The 22,593-nt window shown below is 39.3% G+C and overlaps 2 protein-coding genes across 2 annotated transcripts in view; both read right to left on the reverse strand.

Annotated features, from left to right (window-relative positions):
* Nucleotides 1-1,720: 1,720 nt before the first annotated feature.
* tmem229b (transmembrane protein 229B) lies at nt 1,721-7,898 on the reverse strand (the record flags this gene model as incomplete). Its single annotated transcript, XM_079458630.1, has 3 exons — nt 7,793-7,898; nt 4,067-4,147; nt 1,721-2,308 (listed from the first exon to the last, which is right to left on the reverse strand). Exon 3 carries the CDS (start codon nt 2,270-2,272, stop codon nt 1,721-1,723), a length of 552 nt encoding a protein of 183 aa, XP_079314756.1. The 5' UTR covers nt 2,273-2,308; nt 4,067-4,147; nt 7,793-7,898.
* An 832-nt stretch (nt 7,899-8,730) lies between these two features.
* The window catches only part of mta1 (metastasis associated 1), a 38,945-nt gene continuing 25,082 nt past the window's right edge, over nt 8,731-22,593 (reverse strand). The window contains exons 4-18 of the mRNA XM_079458477.1: nt 20,809-20,935; nt 19,589-19,652; nt 18,623-18,740; nt 17,794-17,896; nt 17,450-17,549; nt 15,855-16,043; nt 15,246-15,320; nt 15,104-15,162; nt 14,783-14,985; nt 13,736-13,887; nt 13,318-13,507; nt 12,032-12,121; nt 11,793-11,945; nt 10,310-10,464; nt 8,731-9,567 (exon numbers count right to left, since the gene is read on the reverse strand). Coding sequence (XP_079314603.1) covers nt 10,355-10,464; nt 11,793-11,945; nt 12,032-12,121; nt 13,318-13,507; nt 13,736-13,887; nt 14,783-14,985; nt 15,104-15,162; nt 15,246-15,320; nt 15,855-16,043; nt 17,450-17,549; nt 17,794-17,896; nt 18,623-18,740; nt 19,589-19,652; nt 20,809-20,935 — 1,733 coding nt within the window. The 3' untranslated portion in view covers nt 8,731-9,567; nt 10,310-10,354. The remainder of the gene's footprint in view (nt 9,568-10,309; nt 10,465-11,792; nt 11,946-12,031; nt 12,122-13,317; nt 13,508-13,735; nt 13,888-14,782; nt 14,986-15,103; nt 15,163-15,245; nt 15,321-15,854; nt 16,044-17,449; nt 17,550-17,793; nt 17,897-18,622; nt 18,741-19,588; nt 19,653-20,808; nt 20,936-22,593) is intronic.

Raw genomic sequence — 22,593 nt, forward strand, 5'->3', positions numbered from 1 at the left:
GACACGTGTGCAATGTGAAAAAAAAGACCAATCATAGCACACCTCGCTTTTCAGAGCGATGAGGTTTGTAAAATATCAGCGTGTTTCAGAGAGGCGGAGCAAAAAGAGGATATACAAACATGCACCATATGTGGAAAATACGGCGTTATTAAACCTTAAATCGTGTTTACACATTGTATTACATCTTAAGCAAACAATAATATTTATTTTAGCCGCGTCAAATGACCCCTTTAAGTAAAACTGTTCCTCATTGAAACACCCTACGTGTACTGCCTGAGTAATGAACACAATTGCTTGACAAATAAAATCATTCATACCTTTATTCTGACGTAGTGCTAAATGGATCAGACAAATGTGATTTAAATGGTTAAATCATTTTTTTTTTGGTTTGGTCAGCGCTAACCAATACAGATGTTCAACAAAACTTTCTGGAAAATCTGTAACTTTTACCATGCTGTTAGCAAGTCATTGAGGCTAATATTAACATTTTCTAATATGGGACAAAATATGAGCAACTATACATATACATAGCGTAGAAGTGAATTAGATAACATAGACATTCCTGAGGTCAGTTTTGTTACAGTATCATCAGCTCTCTCAAAATGACCAGTTCACTTCATTTACACATCTAATCCTAAAACACCCTCTCCAGTGTAATGACGTGATACTGTTTAAGCAATCTATGTAAAAGCAATACAGTACTCCTTACATTATGTGTTAATGCCCATAAGAATTTTACAGATCTCTGCGGAAGACGACTTTCATGCATGTTCAAGCTATGATGCACTTTAAAAAACACTCAATTCAAGTACAAGGCATTGCTTTAGGGTATACAGTATATATGAAGAGTTTGGTTCCAAAATGACATAACTCGGTTTAATTTATTTTTCAAAAATCATGTTTTTTCATTGTGTATTCCAATTGATGTCAATCAAACTGCTGTTGGTTTGTTTTGATTTAAGCCATAATTACTCAAAACATACAGCTAACTATCACAATAAAACATGAATAAAACTTTTTCTAAAATTTTTTATCTAATTTTGGACACAAACTTTCATATGTATATATATATATATATATATATATACACAATGCAATATTTGAAGTATTTTCATAACATTTCTAAACTACATTTGGATACATCGATCAAATGGAAAGCTTTTATGCTAAGAATTATTTGCTTTTGATACTACATACATATCATTGACATCATATTCCTGCCTTTTTAAAAGCATTTGATATATTTCTTTTTATTCCTCTACAAGTGTTGTCTGTGTTCCTGTTTGGTAATGTAATTCGGGATAGCCCCATAGTAACATAAGTCATTTTGTTTTTGTCTCCTTCCAGAGTTTCTGGAGTGGATGAACTGGTTTGGTAGGGAGGTGTGGTACAGGCATAGGTGGAGGGTTATGGGACACACGGTTACCGGTCGCCACTCCCACTAATAAACCTTAATCCTGCCGAAGCCCAAATCGAGGGCATGCTAGCCTGGGGCGCTAGTCTGGCAAACAAATGTTCCTCCACGTAAGCCAGCTGTACAAAAGATTAAAACAGTCAGTCCTCGCAGTCCGATTGTCTCTTAGCCAGCTGAGTCCAAACGAGTCCTTCCCCGGGAGCAGGTGGGAGAGAGATAGAGATGTGTGGATAGAGTTGTGGGTGTTGGGAGAGGGTCAGAGATGACTTATCTTTCCGATGTGGAAAGGGGATAGACAATGCGGCTTCAATCCGTCTTCACGTACCCATTGAAGCTGTTTGCTCCTGCTCTGGCTCCTCTTTGTCCCGATCTTTGTTCTTCTGCTCGGCAGGGTCCGGCAGCCTCGTCGAAGTGCAACCGCAGCGTGTTGCGTATCACTAGGCGCTCGACGAGAAAGGAAGCGCAGAACCAGGGCACAGCGTACTCTGCTGTGATCAGGCCCATGAAATTATATTTAAACTCAGAGTAGTCCCAGGGACAGGCATTGAACTGCCGTAGCAGCAGACCTGTACCTAACTCCCACAGGTAAGTCCACAATGTGTAAATGATGCAGCGGAGCAGGACGTTGCAGCGGCTCCGCAGACAAAGGAACATGTGCTCTACGATCAAGATGCACGTTCCATAGATGAAGAGCGCCCATACACTTGTAACGCCCGGAAACTTCCAGTTGCGGTTGACCACAAACTCCCATGCGGCCGTGAACATGACTTCACAAAAGTAGCCGTGTATGGCGTACAGGTACCACCGGGAGAGCGCTGTAAGTGGTTTGGTGGTCGCTGTTGTCGACATGGTTTCCATCTTCCTTCTTTTCTTTTGATGTGTGACTTTGTTGAACTTTAGGGAGTAAAGGAAAAGTGGGTTACAAATCCATATATCCTGCCTTTTTGTGTAAATGTCTTTTGACAAAAAGAAACTTTAAACTTTGTAGTAATATTATTAAAATGTATTTGTGTATAATGTCAGAATAACTTTAGAGAAATTGTTTAGATATTCTGTTCCTGGTTAAATTGAATTAGTGGCGAGTATGATTTTATTATCGGCTATAAATGACACTTTGGTGACTTTCCATTTAAGCTCTTTTTCCTTGGCTAAAGTTGCTTACAGTACACCAACTGTAGGGACAGCTAGCTGGAAGCATATGGAGGTTAAATGATTTGCTCTAAAGGCATCATGGGAACTCTATGAACCTTATAAAGCAGTTAAAGAAACGTGTTGGTCATATTTAATGCACCATGCATTGCATAAAAATTTATAGCATTAAATAAAAATGTGAATATTTCTTTTTTAAAGGAAATTCATAAAGATTTTACTGTATCAAAATGAAACGATAATGGTTAGCAATTATTTTCTCTGATTATTGATTAACTGCAATATTTTTTGCTTCATTGTATTGTAAAAAATGGGGTTGTTTGAGTGTATATTATTTCTGATAACAATCTTAAGAAACCGAGAAGATCCCTTACTCATCTAAACTCGTCTCTTCAATATTTTGAATTTAGACTCCGATACCAAGCTCAACCACTGGGGGTCACTGTACCATACAGTTGGTTTAAAGGCGACCAAACTAAAGGGTCCATTCAACAAATTGTTTATTTAATAAAATAAACATACAACAACTTTCAACAAATCCCTTACTTAATACAATTATTATACAGTAAAATTATAATAAAAATTTATATTGACATACATTAAATAAACAAATATTACATTTGCATCATTAAAAACCGTTAGGGCCTATATCAAATAAGTACCTATATCTTTCAATCAGTGCCTTCTGTCTACCTTGCCATAAGTTCAGAGTACGCAAGTTCAGGAGTTGCGTGCAAATAAAGTGCATTCTCATATATTTCTGTTGTTAAAAGCTCCGAAGCGCTAATTTGACAGTAAAATGACACCACGCCGCCACTGCATTGTAAACTCTGACAAAACTATCATAGGCCTACACGTGTTCTTATGGTGCACGTCAAACAAGTTGCCCCAAAGGATCGTTGCATGTTGCTCTCCTAAGCCTGATATGATGATCTGCAGAAAAACTTGTCCATTTTCGTGTAACATCGGCGACAATGCTGATCCACGAGAAAATACAGAATTATAAAATAGCGGTGTGTTCTGCTTCACACAGAGAATTACACTTAATAAAACGGCCTGCTTTTACATCAAGATGCAAAACATATGCACTGATTTCTTTCGCATCCTGAAAACCACCACTAGAATAGTCTTTGTGCCATTAACCAGGGTCAGTCATCTCAAGGTTCAGGATACGTAAATGTTTACTGTCCATCTCACAGTAAAATGAAACTGTATGATGCTTCAAATGCCTTAAAATAATCAAACAATCTATATTAACAATAAAAATAATACACAGAAGAGTATGTATGTGCAACAATAATATACATAAAAGTGCTAATGTAAAGTCTTAACATAATAATGCTGTGACAATACGGGTTGTTTCTATTTAAATAGCTCTGTTTACACATTTAGTATAAGGGGGTCCCTACTCCATGCATCTCTCATTTAAGGGGTCCTTGCCCCGAAAAACGTTGAAGGTCTATACTGTAAACAACTGTAACATTTTTGCTGATTTCACCCAACCTGCTGTCTGGCAGAGTCACCGCACCCTCAGCTCCGTCTGTTGAGTGCAGGAATTCCAAGCTTTGCTTCTGGGTTGTTGCGCTATCATGTACAGAAATGACATTTAAAGCACATTAACATGTTGCAATTTTATGGATAAATCATTTAAGTATATAATGTAAAACACATATGTAGATTAGGGATGTAAATTTTGTCTGATAATGATAACTGATAATTCTTTAACAGTGGAAGCATTAATTAATATTCATAAATATCTACATATGGTACCCTACATCAGCAATGTTTTGCTAAGTAATTATTGATAGCAAGTGAATGATCATAACCGTAAGACAATACTGGATTGTGACAGTACTGTGAGCAGCGTGCACTTAAAGTGGTTAAACCAAAGGAAATGATTCATCATTTATTGGCTTTAATAACTGATAACACTAAAAACAGTCATTCATTGGCCAATACCGATGGAGACGATAATATATTGTGCTTCCCTTATGTAGATATGTATTGATTTCACAAAAATAGAAATACGTTTTTTTCCTGTAAAGTGGCAGTTTTGGAGAAAGTCTATGAGCGTTCAGTCTAACAGCGACGATATTTTAAATTTCCTACCAACAATTTGTATTCCTACATAAAAATATGAATACATACTGTATATTTAATAAGTGAAAAAACGGTTGGCATACTTTATCATTTATATGGAGAACAAAATGTCAAAATTTGAAATATAAATCATATATATATAAAATTTCTGTACGGGTTCTCAAACTCCTATTAAAATAAATAACACATGTCATCCTCCAAAAGTTTTATCAATGCAACAGTATGAGAGCACGGGTGCACTCTGCTAAAAGGTTAATATTCTTCACTCTAATGGAAAAGCCATTATGCAATATTAATCTATGCATTGAGATAAAACACCTCTTATCCCACAATAAAAGGCACAAGTGCCCAGCCATCCGTAAGAAGTGTCCGATGGTGAGCTCCATGTTGTGGTGATTACTCGTTGTGCTCGTATCCCATCCCCCCATTCCCCGGCCTTGCAGTCAGCATTGCTATTGATCGCCCCCGTCCAACCTCTATTGACCTTCTCAGGAACCTAGATCGACCAGTCACTCGTGTCAGCCTGGGCATCACTTGCAGAGACAACCTCAGACGCACATCAGCATCAACGCAGAATGCATTTAGCAATGTTTACCCCAAAATCTAATTGATGTAATGTGAACTTGTATTATTTAAAATGTAAAGTATGTTTGAAAAGTACAGAAATGAGAACCAATGGAGTACATTACTAATGTGACAATGGCTTAATCTTCTTTATGCAGAATATACATATTAGGATGAAATGTGATCTGGACATGTCTTTGTGATTCATCCCTTAATGTCTCAATGAAGACTCTAATTTAAAATGTGCATGAATGGTAAAACAAGGTACCACACCAGAAGTACCCTTTCATCTGAGTACACAATGAAACCGAATATCACACATAAAAAGGTTAAACTATCGAAACTGCTTTATTCACAATGTCCTCTCTTTGTCAACAGCACTATACACCTGGCAGGCATGTCATCGACAGAAACAATATTTTAAAACGTCCTTCTCAGCGGCACTGGAATGACTGGCTAGATTAATTCTTGTTGCCGCTATTTCTAGAGGTGACTGATGTGAGCTCTGGTCTCCTGCCATGAGTTCACTCTGCACAAATATAAATGGCAATGGATCAATAGCGCACCCGGCTCAGTTACTCCTAAACAACATGGCACCAGCCCGCACACAACCTCTATTCTTCAGATCAGGTCTGCACGATCCCGATGAGCCTCCAAAGAGCTGTTAGTTGGTTATCAGATTTCAGATGGAGGTGGAACCCGTTTCCTTTTGAAGGCTTCAGCATTAGATGGAAAAATCATCTTGGATTTCACCAATGAGAGCTTGTTTAATGATGCACGGATGAAATAAAATGCACTAGAGTAGTAAAAAGATGTAAATGTTGTAGGGATTTGAAAGCAAAAAGTTGGCAAGACATTCAAACTATTTTAATAAATATGAGAATATTGAAAAGAGCACCTAACCTAGAAATGTGAAGACGCAGGAACACATTACTAGTACTGGTACGTGTTCTATTTCACACACTATCCACCCTAAGTAGTATCTGATATTAGAATTAGTATGTTCTTATTATAGTCTGTTTAAAAAGTATACTTAAAGGGACAGTTTACCCAAAAATGAAAATGATTTCATCACCTCTACTCACCCACTTGTCCTTATCTGTACAGAACAAAAGATATTTCGAAGAACCAAACAACACTGACCCCCATTGCATTGACAAAAACCACCGAGACATTTGGCAAAACACCTTTTTTATTAATCCGCAGATCAACGATTTGTTTGTCACACACATATTTTTGGGTGAACTATCACTTTAGAGTACCCGGATGATCTTATAAGTGATGCTTCCCTTTAGTTAACACATTCAATCATTTAGTAAAAATGACATAGAAATAATGAATAATGAATGAATAAATAAATGCCAAGTTGGATTTTGATGTGTGTGATTGTCAAGAAGGGTCACTTCCGTTCAGCAAGTTTCCAGACCCAATAGAAATAACTTTGTGATACTTTGATATTATTATACCGAGGCATTTTCTGGTATTATACCACAAGTTTCATATACTGTCTATAATATTTTACTTTAGGTGAGCAGCCTTAACACATCGCCTCGGTTTTTACTTTCAAAGGACCTCAACACTGCCCAGCAAACGGGTCATTGCCAAAAGATTAGCAGCTAAAGAGTCTTAATTATGATGTTTAGTCACATGACTGCAGCAAGCCTGGCACGCCAAGACTTAAAAAATCCTCTACTCACCACCATAATAAAACTAACATCTATCATAATGACATGTTCCCATTTGGAGAAGAAAGATAGAGATGTGTCTTTAATGGAGCGGTGCTGATCTGCCACCCTAAATCCCCAGTTTTAATCAACAGAGCTTCGGGTGTCTTCAGCTCAGCAGAATATGAGATATGAGGACGAAGTCAGGGTCGGACATATTGACCCGTCCGACTATCCCTGAATGACATCTTAAAGGGCGCGCGATCGTATTTATTACACTTTATTCTGTGGTGTGTGAAGTCGTTTAATGTGCGGTGACTCGATGCTGGTTTAGCATATCAAATGTTCATGTAAATATGATGGTACTTCGCGTGCGACTGGTTGTACCGCAGTCGTGACAGGATGCGCAGCGTTTGTCGGATGCGCAGCGCAGGCCTCCATGACAACCGACTGCCGCAGAGCTGCGCAGACACCGCCGCACACGGAGCTGCGACAACGTACAAGCCAAAGCAACAAAATATCACTCATTATGATACGATGTCGCACAATGACGACTTATTGTAGATCGAAGTTACCTTAAAACGATTTGACGTTACACAAAGTTTCTTTCCAAATCGTTTACACGTCGTGTTACAATCGTGACGGACGCAACTAGTTAGTTTAATATATAACAACGCAAATATATTAGTTCGGGACACGGCGCGATGATGGAGATCCCAAAGATGGATGTTCAGACCAACTGTCCGAAAACAGTCAGTCTATAACCGAGAAAACGTTTACAAAGCACTCTAGCATCGAGTTGGGACGAGACGGGTTCGCTCTGACCCGTTTATTTCGGGATAGCCCGCGGAGGAAACCCGTGTGTGATGGATGAAACATCACAACCGCCGGTGAGACTTACCGTGTTATTCCTCCGCCACCGTAGATGCAGACAAGCCGAGCCGCATTTTGCTTTTAAACTAATGAATTACACTGAGAATCCCTGCGTGCATTTGCGTCCGTCCCGGTGTCCTCCAGCCGCTGTCCGGTGATAAGTGACATATTTTACTCCACTGCAGCACATGCTCACATCCCGGCCGCGTCTCAAAAACTACCGAGCCGCCTACCTCATCAAGTCGGCTTAGCTCACGCGAGCCTCAGCTGACGGAGGCGGATGTGGTGGTGAAAGGTTACGCACGCGCATCTGATGCCTGAGTAGGCAGCCTGTGCGGTATTGAAGACGCAGCCAGAGACACGGATCAAGAGCTCAGTGTTAACCGTTTCACTGCTTCCTTCTTCTGAATATAGTCGGCATCTCACCATTAATCAAGTCATTATTTAGAGTTCACATTGATACTGCATTTGGTTTTGTAATAAAAGAACAAGCAAGTCCATAAGTCGTGTATAAAATAAAAAGTGTAGAGAACAAAACAAAAACCTTAAGCTAAAATACAAATTGATCAGATTTTAGACCCCCGACTCTCACTTTCTTTAGATAATATATGTTGATGGTTCATGCCAAAGTGTTTGGAGGGTACCCATGTAAAAATAAAAAAACAAATTTACTCTAGGCTACTCTACATTTCTTTTTGACAAATTGTGTCATTGGGAACAATAAGCTTTATCTGTATGTATAAAACAAAAGAAATGTAAATACAGTATATATACTTCATGACAATTGGATATAAGGTTATGGGTGGAAAGAGAAGCTCACCGTTTCCCCTTAAGACATTAATATTTAATAAGCCGAGTGCAAACCGGTTTGTATTGCGTACCTAACGGCTGAAGCTGTCAGTGTTTGAACGCTTCCACGGAAAGGTGGTGCAAAATGTGAGAAATAACTTATACACCACACTCCTGTACAGGCTCATTCGTAAGAAGGTGCATCATTGTATTAATGGGGCAGTACCTTTTCAGAGTTGTCATAATCTCTAGACTCTCCGTACTCTACATACGGGAGAAATCTAGGGATGTTTCCTTACAAAAAGAGACATTTCAAATATTTTTTGAAATATTACAACAAGCTCTGGTAACCGCCGGAGGCTTTAAAATCAGCCACTGTACAATAACGCCTCGCTCCAGGTTTCATTTACATATTCACAAAAGAGAAATTACATATAGAAGCGTAGTTGCAATTTTTGTGAAAAAGGTAGAAAAAGAACGTTCTGTTGTCTTTCCGAATAATTTAAACGGCTGTGGCAGGGCAAGCTTACAAGTACGGAGAATACAAACATCTAAACAGAGTCATAATCCTTCGTGTCAGTGCCGATCCGACACGTTACAAAACAATGCAAAAGACAAAAAATTGACAGTTCGTCCCACTGTTACATTATCGATTGGGAGCGAGCTGGTTCAAGAAACGTTCAAGATTCTTCATTTTATCAGCAAATCATTAAAAAGAAAAAGGTTATATTTGGTAAAAAAAGAACAGTAATGATAATTGTAATAATAATAATTACAATGACAGAAGTAACAGGCAATAGTAAATAATAATAATAATAATCAGTCCTGTACAATCAGCTCAGTCCTGCAATTGGCCATAGGCTGTTGGAACCCATGGAGACAGCAGGGCTTTGCAGTCTTTTCAATGGCTTCAGCTATTAAAAAAATGGGCCACTTGGACAGGGCATGCTGACCGCAGCTCCTTTCTTAGGTCCATCCATTAGCGAGAGCTGGGAAAAAAATCTCTCGAGTCACCTAGAAATTGAACATAAGAGAGATGATGTCAGATTGGGATGATCAGACATGGCAGAACAACACCTCTAGCGAAGAGTTTTGTTTTCAAGAATTACCAGGGAAGGTTCATGTAGGATAAAAGTATATTTTGGCATTAAAGACTAAAATCTACCAGTATTCAAAATAGTAATGCATACAAATATTTTTAAATGTATAAAAAGAATTCAATACCGATTCACAAAAGCTATGAATCAGGTTTTTTAAAGCCCTGAACATTCATTAATGTGAATGTTATTGCTACTACTGTTCACTAGATGTCACTTTTCTTTTAACAATGGGTGGATATTACAACACTGAGCGTATCGTTCATTCACTGCTTCGTTAACATGGTGGATGCAGGTGTTATCAAATTTAGCGTCACCTTCACATAAAAGGCAGCGGTTTATATGATTGAATCCCCTCTTTACAGTTTATTTTGTGAAATTTTGTTTGTTATTGTATCTTAAATATAAAATAACCTGTTCTGTTTCAATATACCCAAGTGCATTTAAAGTTTACTATACAGGTTTGTGGCTCTTCATTTCATTTCTTAATTCACCTTTGTAATGTGACATTAACTGATCTTTTTGCATTAACTCTATAATCATTGACTCGAATCGACAGCTTCTAAATCGGAATCAAAACATCACTGGCATAATTGACTTGAATAAAGCCTGGTACCTGTAGAGGAAAAATGCATAAGAAATTCTCAGGAGTTATGTACCTGCTCATCTTGTCGAAGTACAGCAGTCAGTTGTCAAAGCAGAGGTCAGTCCAGTTCATGAACCTCATCCTGCAAGCCAGAGGGAGTTCGGCTTGGTTCAGACATCCTCTTGGCCATTATGTCCCACTGAGGGGTCAGGACCTTGGGTTTGGACCCTGACACACAAAGCGAGAGAGAGGATGAGATTAATCCACCCTTTCAAGTCTTTGGTTATAGTCATCTAAAAAGGGGCATTTCAAATAACTTTTTTTCTCAAATGTCACTTCTACAGTTCGTGCCATAGAAAACAAATGTTTTGGCTTTGTGGTGTCATAAAGATCCTTTTTCATCCGAGAACCTATCTTTGACACTACCGTTCAAAAGTTAGCAAGCCAATAAACTCATTTAGTTTATTGTAAAAAACAAATTTGTATTTTAAAAATTCATGAATCAATCATGAATAAGAAGCAGCCAATTAGACTTCAGCATGGATGGAAGTTCCTTCAAAACCGTTTAAAAAACACATGAAGTTTGATGATAAAATGCCAAGTTTACGATTTTGCCAATTCCAGGCAAAAGGTGACTACTTTGAAGATGCTAAAGAATAACAGAGTTCGTTTTTTTTATATTATATAGACTATATATATTTATAACAATTCCCACAGTTACAACATTCCATGGTTGTAAAGGGTTTGCTATTTTTCTAAAATATGGACAAACAGCTAAAAATGTAGCAAGTCTTAAGTAAATAAAACTTAAAATGCAGATTCAGCTACATTGCAGTTTCATAAGCTGTTCATCACTAAACCTCCCCCCTACCGGTTGTAAGTGGTACTACAAGCTCTCTCCTGCTAATGCCTCCTTTATATAACACGTGTCTCTCACAGTACAAAAGCCCAGGTTCAATGCCAAAAAAAACATGAAACTATCATTACCATCACATTTTTGTGAAACAATGAAGCACTACCCACAACGACATAAAGAACATTAAACCTGAATATGGAAGCCACGTTTAAATCAGCATTTAAAAAAATGTAGTTGATGCTTCAGACAGAATGGTGCCAAGCTCATCAGGAATTTATATAACGGAGGAATATTGACTTCTTGCCAAACCCTTCACACAGATGAGAGAGGAACACACGTAAGTGTTCCTAGTATGAAATTGAACACGTGCCCGGCAAGCACCCCTAGTGAATGAGCGGTTACGGTGCCTTAAGTCAGTGTGTTTTTTAGGGTCTCATCTCCCACAGGACTAATGATCCATGCGAGTCAGTGCTGATCCGTTACCATGACTACCTTGAAAGCCATTTAGAGATTAAAGTAGCGCATGCGTACATTTGACTGTATGAGGGCCTGTGCAGATATGAGTGGGTGAGTTCGAGACGAGTGAATGAGACACTGAAAAATGATAGGAGGGAGTTGAGTGGGCTGCACAGGAAGAATATCTTCATGCAACACACAACACGACCTCCTGCTATTGAAACTCCTGCATTTGATTGCCTACCATCCATGCCATTGTGCTGCTCATAGTTGCGTTTCCCCAAGATGGTCGGGGAGCCGTTGTTGAGGATGGGTGTGGATTTGATGGGCGTCAGGCTGCCGGTGGAAATGGTGGGCCCTCGAGGAGGATTGGATTTGGGTGGGCAGGGGTGGGCCTCTGGAACACAGCAGTTTCAACAAAGTAGGGTTGTAATGGGCCAGCTTCAGGAAGAACTTGCTTAAGACAAAAGGATTTTTACTTACCCAGGTATCTAACCACAGACTCCAAAGGCTTCCTTGCTATCTGTTTTGGCGATGCAGGCTTCTTGGACATATCTGGACACCGCACAGCACCTAAAATGTGACCAATGACAAACGCATTACACGTGAAGAGGGTTAAAGATGCTGGCTAATAAAGCAAATTAATTCTTAAAGGCATAGTTCAAACCAAAAGAGACAAATTATTTTGTTAGTTCACTTTAAAAAAAAACTATTACTCTCACTGCTCTAGGGGACAAATACACTTTTTTGAAAAATAAAAGAATGATGCCTAATTTATGAATAAATTATTCTTTAAAATATATTTTCTAAGAATCTGCTATTCCGGTTTATAATTCAATTTTGCAGTTCTGTTGTGACTGCAGGAAAAATAGACTAGAAACACATAAGCCCTGATGGTGCTTTCACGATCTTTATGCAACTTGAAAGCTTCAGTACCATTATAATCACTGAAAACAGTGACCACTACATTATTCATATTTTCTCTAGCATTCATAGAAACCAAAAATGTATAAGTTAGTATTAAACTGAGACGATAAGAATGAGTACATGACAGGTTTTAAATCTTTGGGTGCACTATTATTTAATAAGGTGGCGTAGCTCATATAATAAGACCTCATCTGAACGTGACTCAAATCAGGCGTCAAAATGAAATAATGCCCATATGCTTTAATTGTCATGCTAGCTGCATCTGTCTCTGATAATGGCCTTTTAGGTTTGCTGCCATTCATGTCACTTACATTAACTTGTATTGTCACTGTATTGCTACATTGTTGTTCAACAAATTCAAAAGTATAAAGTAACAGACTTCAAAAACACCATATTTTTTGTGTCAAATATCTTGATGATACCTCGATATTTGTGCTACAAAAAAAGTGATTTTCTTTTGCCCCAAATAAACAAAACATGATTTGGACATGGGTAAAAAAATGACATCCAGTGACCACTTGCTACTCACAAAATGTATATTTTGTCTGATATCGGTTTTCTGAAAACCAAACAGCGTGCTACTTTAATTTGTTACATTACACCTCTAAGATAATAAAGCAGTTAAAAAACATGTCTTTGAATATCCTTTGAAAAGGCACTCAAGACATATCAAGTGAGCAGAAGGTCACAATCTATGTGGCTAATGGTTATATTTAACTTTATATCTGCTACGAGGCCTTTATAACAACGGTACTGTCTTACGGCTATGTCTCAATGGCACACGTTTTCTGTAGTTTAGATCAATGCCAATACAAATCCAGCAGCGGTTTGCAGAAACTCACACTCTGCTTTGATAGCGGCAGTGTTGACAGGTGTGTACGGGTGTCTTGCCAGGTATTTGGATCGCACCAAGTCCTGGCAGACGTGCCGAGCTGTTCTGGTCATCTGAGACGTGTAAAGGAAGAACGCCTGCCTGGTCTTAACAGCAAACTTCGGGCTCCCGCCGTGTCTTACAGGCACACCATGAGGACTCTGAAGACCAAACACAGACTTTGAGATGAGAGCGGGGACTCTAAATATTCCATTAAAGTGAAGATGTTCTAGTTGCAAACATAAACGAAAAACAATGTTCACTTATTTAACATCCACAATGAAGCACAAAACAGAATTGTACAGTAAAGGGGAGACAAAGAGATGTTTATAAGAAAAGACTCCAGACCCTGCTGGAATGTGTTTGGAAATGATCCACTTTACACCCACCATGTTGTTGCGGTTAGGTCCAGGCCTCTCTCCATCCAGTCTGGTTGGCATCTTTAGACCGCCGTACTTCTTCCAGTAGGTCCAGCAAGAGGCACACAGTCTGCACTGCATGTTGGGCGGCCCCCATGAGTACCACTGATACGAATTAGTGGCTACTCACACAAACAAAAGTAAATCTTCTTACAACAACACTGTGCACATGCGTTGTCCTATATAGGGCTGTGACAGTGGCCGTGACAACCGCACCACCGTGGTGGTAAAGTGCCATGATGGTGGTGAACTGCCACCGGCAGTAGCGCAAGTCACTGTGACAAATATACGTGTAATAAAAATTACAGTTGCTATAAGGATTGGTATTTGTAGCCTTTCAGTTGTGGATGGTTTTATTTTAAAGATCTAACATTAACACAGAAATTATTGGCATATGTTTCCGTTGGTGCGTTTGCGCGCAAGCCTGCACGGCAAAACCCAGGTTAATCTGCAAGTTCTGCAATGGATCTTGTTGTGAAATAAACAGGTACGTTAAATCAAAACTGGCTATGACTTGCTTGCTTGGTATCGGAGTGCGTGCAGGGTTTGCCGCGGTTGCTGAGAGACATCTATTAATTTGCGCTCTGAGCACATCTTTGTTTTCGTTATTTACGAATGTTTATTTAAATGTTTTATATGCTGTAGTGTGCTGTTTCACTGATGGATCTGCGCATTAAACATGGACGGATGTTTCTTCGTCATTCATTCCAGATATCATGTTTCAAAAGGTATCTTCCACTCGTCATGTGGTTGCTACACGCAAACTTATTAATATACGTTATTTTTAATATATATTTTCCAACCACCGGCTAAATTGTCTATTACCACCGCGGTGGTAAAAACCTGCAACCGTCACAGCCCTAGTTGTATACTAATATCAATGGTGAAATTTCAGTCCTCCCCAAACCTTAGGGAAAACCAAATTAATTTGGAATCTTTGGTGAAAGTTGCACATGGATCAGCTTTAAATGAACTGTAGTATTGTTATAAGCCCTAAAAGAGGCCATGAGCACTCACTGTAACAGCTCTCGCATGCCCGGCCCAGTCCGACGGGCTGTCCCGGGACTGCCGGAACCGCCCCTGCCAGAACCGCCCCTGCCGGAACCGCCCCTGCCGGAACCACCCCTGCTGGAACCGCCCCTGCCGGAACCGCCCCTGCGCCGTTTACCAACCCAGGTTTAACGCTGTTCATACTCAGCTGGTTAGGGTTGGGCTTGTTACTGCAGAGATAAAGCAATTTGATCACAAGGTGTGCTGGAATTCCTCCGGTGAAGTGCAATAATGCAGCTCGGTGAAATGCAAAATCTGGCACAGAACTTTGACCCTTCAAGTACTTACTAGTTGGGGATGTAAACCTGCTTGAGCTTGCCTTCAGCCTCTGCTGCCTTTAACCTTTTCTGTTTTGAACAAGAACAGCGTGTCAAACTTATCATTCAGAAGTATAGAGAAAGAGAGGGATGAGATGGTCGTGATGGATTACCTGCTGAACATATCTGTCGGTGGTCTTCCACATGTAATAATACTCTATAATGCTGGTCAGGGATTTCCAAGGAAGCTAAAATGCAAAAATGAAACCAATGATTGCCACTGGAAACAAAAAACTAGGGAGTTACATATTTGTTAGAGAAAATGGTCACAATTAAGAATGGAAATCCGAAGGAAAATGTTTGTTCTAACGTAAACCCATCAAATTACACCAATTTATTCTGGTTCCTTAAATAGGACTAGTTCTGAATAAGGACCTGTCCTTGATTCACATCTTTTTTGTCCCTGAATCAGATGGTTTGCTTCTCTTGGCTGTGCCCATGTTCCATAACTGGCTCCTCCCTACTTCAAGTAAACAGAAGCCCAGAGCAAAACCCTCAGTGCTGCACATACACCCAGCAACCACCAGGTGGCAGAGTAAAACATGAACTTGGCACACGAGCTCTTCCCGAACAAAGGCAGTTTATAAGTCATAACAGGCATTACAACATTGTACTTGCAATGCAAAAAATCTTCTTGAAACAATATCTGTGTAGCACACACAGAAAAAAATCTGATAATTGTTGCTGTTTTGTGTAGTAAACCCTGCCAGGGATGTACTCACAAAGTCTTGCTGGATGTCAGTGAAGTCTTTGCCGTATTTCTCCAGCGCCTCCTCGAACAGGTTGGCTTCCGATGCGCTCCATTCCTCCATTTCATCCCGGCAGAGCACGGGCCCGCCCTGGGGTACCAGCGCAGAGATGGCTCGCGTCATGTCGTAACCGTTCTTATACAACGTGTCCATGGCGTGAAACTGAAGAAAGCATTACAGAAAAGAGCATTGTGGCCGAGGGTTACATCATCAGACACAACATCAAATACTCTATAAATCCTGCTGTATGTCAGGAGAGCGTACCAAACAGAAGCGTGTTATGAAAAAATTCACAATGCTCACACACGTGCAGAAGAATGGTGTGTGGACAGTGTATGAGTGTCTGTTAATGCATTGACGTTGTGCCCGCTGGCATCTTTCCTTCATGTTTTGTATACAAGCAGCAGAGTCGGGTGGCTGATTGAAACCCGGTGCTGCCGATGTTCTAGGAGCACTTGTTATTATCTTTATCGCGATTATTGCAGATACTTGAGATTAACCGAGCACTTTAACTTTCAATTACATATGGTCCTTTAAAGGTGTCAGTTGTCAACGTTTGAATACTTAGTAACCCAACCCAAAGCAATAGTTCTCTCAAAAATGATGTATGATTTTCTCAACTCTGCAGAACACGAAGATATTTTGAAGAATGTTGGTAACGAAACACCATTACCCCCTTTGACATCCAGTGTATGGACACGAACCACCACCAGAGACATTTCTCAAAATATCTTCTTTTGTGTTCCACGGAAGAAAGTCAGTCACAGAGGTTTTGATATCTCACTTGGAAAACATCCAAGACCAAAAAATTCAGCGTTTGTGTATACTTTGGGATATTTTAAGTAATAATGATAACAATGTTAAAATGTATCAATAAGTTTGCCATTAAAATTGCTTTTTTGTGTTGCGTCATAACAGTTTTAAGCAAACATAAAACATGTCATTTTCATAATACAGACCACTTTGCAAGATGTAAACACTGGTCCAGAAGCACTTCTGTTATTTTCTTATTTTTACATATATAATAAAATATTAAAGAAATGTTTATTTGTGTGTATATGTTTGAATAATGTTTAAAAACTGTTTTCAAACCATTGTTGTTTACATCTTTCGAAGTGGTCTATAAGCTTTAAAAATTATTTATTGAAAATAAATGGCTACTATGGCTTTTAATATGCATTTCATCAATGAGTTTGTTTTAGATATCTTAAAACAAACTGACAGATAAAAACTGTTCCTTATATGTGGTAAACAGAATAAATGTAAACAGACATTATATATTCATTATATCATGATGGCTTGTATTCTCGAAATATACTCTAAAAACATCCGGACAAATTCATTCAAAAGGTTGTAGATTTATTCTGTAAACAGCAAACATTAATTAGTATAGTATGAAGTCTTCTAGCAGTATGTGTGTGTGTGTGCGCGAGTGTGTGTGCGCGAGTGTGTGTGTGTGCGAGTGTGTGTGTGTGCGAGTGTGTGTGTGTGCGAGTGTGTGTGTGTGCAAGTGTGTGTGTGCGAGTGTGTGTGTGCGCGCGAGTGTGAGAACGTGAGATGTGCTGTACCAGTGTGATGTCTCTGGAGGCTGCCGCAGCGCTCATGTGCAGACTGGGCTGCCGAACTGAACTGCTGCAGTCTAGAGCCCGCGCAAACGTACCCACAGACCTGCAGGGGAGGGGGGTGGGGAAGTTTGACAAAGAGAGAAAAAAAAAACAAGAGGAAAGAGTGCGTGAGAGACAGACAGAGTGTAAAATATGCAGTTTGAAAACAGAAAGATATTTTAGGGTGGCACGTTGAGCTTATTATTGATTACATTTTTGTTAAACTCAATGTTCTGCTCGTATCAGAATGCCACATGTCTGTGGAAAAGATTCCTGTGAGGAAACATGCTCGCGCTGCAGAATCTTACCGAGCCACAACGAGGAACTGGTCGATCTGTTTCTCGCTGAGGGGGTTGGTGGGATCCCACACCTTCTCCTCCAGTTTTTCCAGCTCACGATCGTCACTCTCTCCTGACAAACCAACACCCACAGATCCCATCACTTCAGTGCTTAGACATTTTATCTGGCTCTTTCGTAAAGCGAGCTTTCATCTGATGTGAAGTCTAGTTATTGAACTCTGTGTCAGCGGTTAAACAATATTTTGCTAGTTTAGTCTTTTGAGACACTTCTGAGACTTTTTGAGATTATCAGCATCTGGCAGTAATAGAAACGTGAATCTGAGACCCAGACAAATTACACTCATGTTTAAGAAGACTGGGGACTACTTTGTGAGACTGTTTAGAAGGATTATCTCTACATTCTTTGTCTCTTAGCTATTACTGTATATTCTAAAGCAGACTTTTGTCTGGGACATCCCTAGAAATAAAACAACAATCCCTTATCGACTAGTCAACCTTTAAAAATTATGATAATGTTTAATTGGGAATTTGTTCATTTTTGGGAGAAGTATTACATAACAAACATTAGACCACCTATAAACCAACAAATAAAATTCATGCTCTATGAGTTTCATAGAATTTCTATGGAGTTTTATTCTCAAAAATCCTAATTTTCTGCATCAAGAAAACTGACTTTTTAAATGACATGCTATATTTTTTATTCTATTTGAAAGTGCCACATGTTATTCTAAAGAGGAATAAAGACAAGCAAGAATACACGATAATACGATTATATTGGGAATATCTGGAGGGTTTTAGCTGGATTGGGTCTTAAATATCAAAAGCTTTGGCTTCTTACCCTCTTTGAGGAGGTCAGTGATATCAGCCTGGTACTTATTTCCCACTCTGATCTCTCCCTTATCAGCCAGCAGAGTCTTCTGCTGAGGGTCATACACCAGCGAGTAGAAAAAGGCGTCCTGCAAACAAAAGAAACCTTGTTTAAAGCTTTTATATAAACAAATAAACTGATGGAGGGCAGTTGGTATCAGGGAACTGAGCTTCTTTCGTATATGAGGACCAGTAGGTGGCGCTGTGATGAAACTGTGAATGTAACTCAGCTTATGCTTCTCAATTCATACAAAGGTTCAGGTCAGTTGACTCAAGACATCAAGGAGAAAAAAAAATCAAAAATGTTAAGCTTTTATAGTTTCTTATTGGCAAAATGTAAATTGCTTTATTATAGCACCACATCTGGGACTAGCTGCCAAGCTTTGGATCGAACACTCACTACTTTTATGGGGTAGAACAAGTTGAGAATAAACGGAAACCAAAATAAACAGGATCCCATCTATCCATATATATGATCGATAGAACTAAACTATATCACTTAGCCATAGTGTGAATCCTTAAGGTGTTCTGAAATACCATTGAAATATCCCCCAACTGTAATCATGCATCTGATGAGTTTATCGACCATATACTGAAAACAAGCACACTGCCGATCATTATACAGACACAACCCCGCAGCGGCAGACCTCGGCCATTTGGAGCGGATTTCGTTAGCGCCAGTGGACACATACCGTAAGTCGAGTCTCTAGTCTCCTCATTACTAAATATGAGAAGGAACATAGTGGGTCAACATGCTGAATTATTCATTCAGATCGGGACTCAAAACTAGCTCTCGTGCGCACGCACTCTTGCTCGCGCATCAGATAAACATTTCCCTTTTAGGGGCGTACTGTGAATGGAGATGCAGAGAGTGAAAGGCAAATTCATGCAAAGTAAAGCAGGAGCACCTATGGTCAAAAGCTTTGCTTATACGTACCTCTCTGTCTAGATAGGACTTGAGGGCTTCGGTTTCATTCAGAAGTGTAACGCAGCATTTCCCCCTGAAAACACAGTGACACACAAACACAATGCTTACGGTGGACTGAATAACACACTCCCAAATGCTGCTTAATGGTTTAGAAACACATCACACTGCTAGACTAAGGAAGTTATTACCAGTCTTGAAAAACAATGATGACAAGCGTGCAGTTTATGCAACCGGCCCTTGGTTAAGCTAAAAAAAACCGCACTACTTCGGATTATGAATGCTCCCCTCAGTTGCTCTATATGTATAACGTTTGAAAAAGAATAAATAAATGAACATTACTACTCTTTAAGATGTTGAGACATAAGAAAAGTTGCTCAGAATTTTTATTTGAAGTCAAAATTAAATTTCATTGGAATGATTAAGATTCAAATTAAAAGCGTGAAGCTACACTCCTGAGATATCGGAGAAAAAACTAACTTTCAACTAAAAAACGTTGAAAAATGTGAGTCCAGTCTTTGCTAGCCAGACAAATAAAAAGTTGGACCCAAGGCCTAATGGTCAAGGCATGTGCTTCAAATGCATTAAGCCGTGACCCTCATGTGGGAGTCACATTTATTTACAATCCTGTCGAATATGAAATAATTTTAAAAATGTAAAAAGTTTTGAAGTTTCACTCCACACACAAAGAAAAGCACAACTAGAAAAATTGAGCAAAAATCTAATGCAACATATTTTAAAACTCATTCACTTGAAAAATCACTAAAGCCCTGAGAAGGATGTTATTTGTCATCGAGCTGTCATCAACCAACAGTTAAGAACCTGTTCAACCAGTCCAACGGCTCTAAGCAGGACACCAGTGTATATGATGATTAGGCATTTTCATTACAACATCAGGACAGCAACTGTCAAAATAATGATAGGCACGACCCTTAAAAACGGATTTTGTTCATATTCACAAATAACACCGTGAGGAACGAAACCCCTCTGAGACAGAACGGGACGAACTCGATCTTCAATCGCTCTCTGCTGAATTCATAACGCCAAGAAACGTTGAGAATGAAAGAGAGTTCATACACTTCAGTGTAAGGGATTCCATTAGGACAGAGGAGGATAAAGACAGAGGAGGGCGGGTGAGGCGTGTGACACACGCACTGACGCTAATGACAGCGAGTCTGATTGGCTGCTGAGGAGCAGAATGAAGCACGTGGATGGACAGTTTTCTGGGTTACCTGATGTGCGTCGCCGGCAGAGACTCGAGCTGTCTGGAGAGAAAGAGCTCTCGGTGTCGTAGCTGGTGCTTCTGTTTCTCCGGGATATCCACAATTTCAGGGTTCTCCATCTCCTCTTCCATTTCTCCTGAAGGTGCAAGTAAAAGAAAACAAAGATAAATGTCGTAGTTTACCTCGCAAACCTTCATTTTGAATGTTAACCCATTTTGGTCCGTAAAAAACATGGTTTGTGCACATTTTCTGTTGTCAGATTAGTAAAGTGAATTGTTTGCAAAATCTCAATTTCAGCAATTTCCTGCAGGCATCCTTTGGGTTATATCAGGCATGACCAACGCTGTTCCCAAAAGATTGTGACACTGCACAATACATCAGTCCACCACCAGAACTACAAATGAATCACATTTCATTTCAAATCACTTACATAATGGAACTCTTAAAAGGTATAGTTCAACCCCAAATAAGATAAATCTGTAGTTTGCTTTAGATATTTCAAACCTGTATGACCTACTATAACCTGCAGAACACAAAAAAAAGATATTTGAATGAATGTTGGTAATGAACAACAGCGATACCCATTGACTTGCATTGGTTTTGTGTCCATACAACAGAAGTGAATGGGTACCACCATTACTAAGTCGCACAGGTTTTAAATTACAAGGGGGTTAGTAATTGTTAGATTGTTCATTTTGGATGAACTGTCACGAAATATAGTGCCCTGGAGCAGTCGTGTGATGTCTGACCTTTATCCAGTTCCCAGACCAGAATAGTACTAGTTAACACCGACCCAAATCTGCCTGATCAATGCCCAATTTTTTTTTAAAATCTGGAAACATTATTTCCAAAAATAACATGAATTTCTTTGCAGAAAAATGAACACAAACTTCTTTCAATCATTTTAGATCATAATGTTTTTCGTTTTTTCGTAACTTTTCTCAACGCCACCAACTGACCCTAAACAAATCATTTAATTAAACTGTTTACCTAATTAAAACATTTATTACAACAACTATCCTTGGGGGATGTGCATGGGGAATAAAAGCAAGATTCAGTAATTTGCAGGATGTTTTCAAACCCAATGATTTGTGAATCTCAAAGGTTTTCGGATTAATTCATAAAAAACATTTTATGACAGCCAGTCGTTCTAGAACGAGACTATTTACTACATCGAAAATATCTCTGTTCTTTGCGAGCAGCTAATGACGATAAACATGTTAATCTGTTGTACCATCTAATATCTTGGCACTATTTTATGGCATCTAGTTTTATCTTTTGTAAATTCATAGAAAACAACATATTTTAGCCCTGTCACTGTAGATTCAGCAGTGCTGTTTAAAAGTGGTGCAGAAAACACAGTAGCGTATATTTATCTATAATATCATCCATCAGGGACCCTGCTCGCAAGATACTGACATTAAAAAACAACAGTGACTGAAAGACCCCATAAACAGTCTCTCACAAACCTAACGATTATCCTTTAGCTGACATTTCCATTCAACGCAATGCACAATACACTTACAAGTACAGAGCAAAAGAGAAATCCTGTGAAGTTGGACCTTCAACCTTTCAGTTAGCGTCCTAGTTCACTGCAAATCTGGCAACCCTAATAAAGACCCCAATCAAGAAATCGCACCAACTCCACAGGCCTGAACAATTGAAGTGCAGAACTGACTGTGGCAGCCATTCATCAAACCCATAACCGTCTCAATTCAACCAGAGGCTGATCAAACACACGAATGTGAAAATAACTGTGAAAACATGAACAACACGATAGTCGGCATCCTTCGG

The sequence above is a fragment of the Barbatula barbatula genome, assembly GCF_947034865.1.
Source record: "Barbatula barbatula genome assembly, chromosome: 6".
NCBI classification, from domain to species: Eukaryota; Metazoa; Chordata; class Actinopteri; order Cypriniformes; family Nemacheilidae; genus Barbatula; species Barbatula barbatula.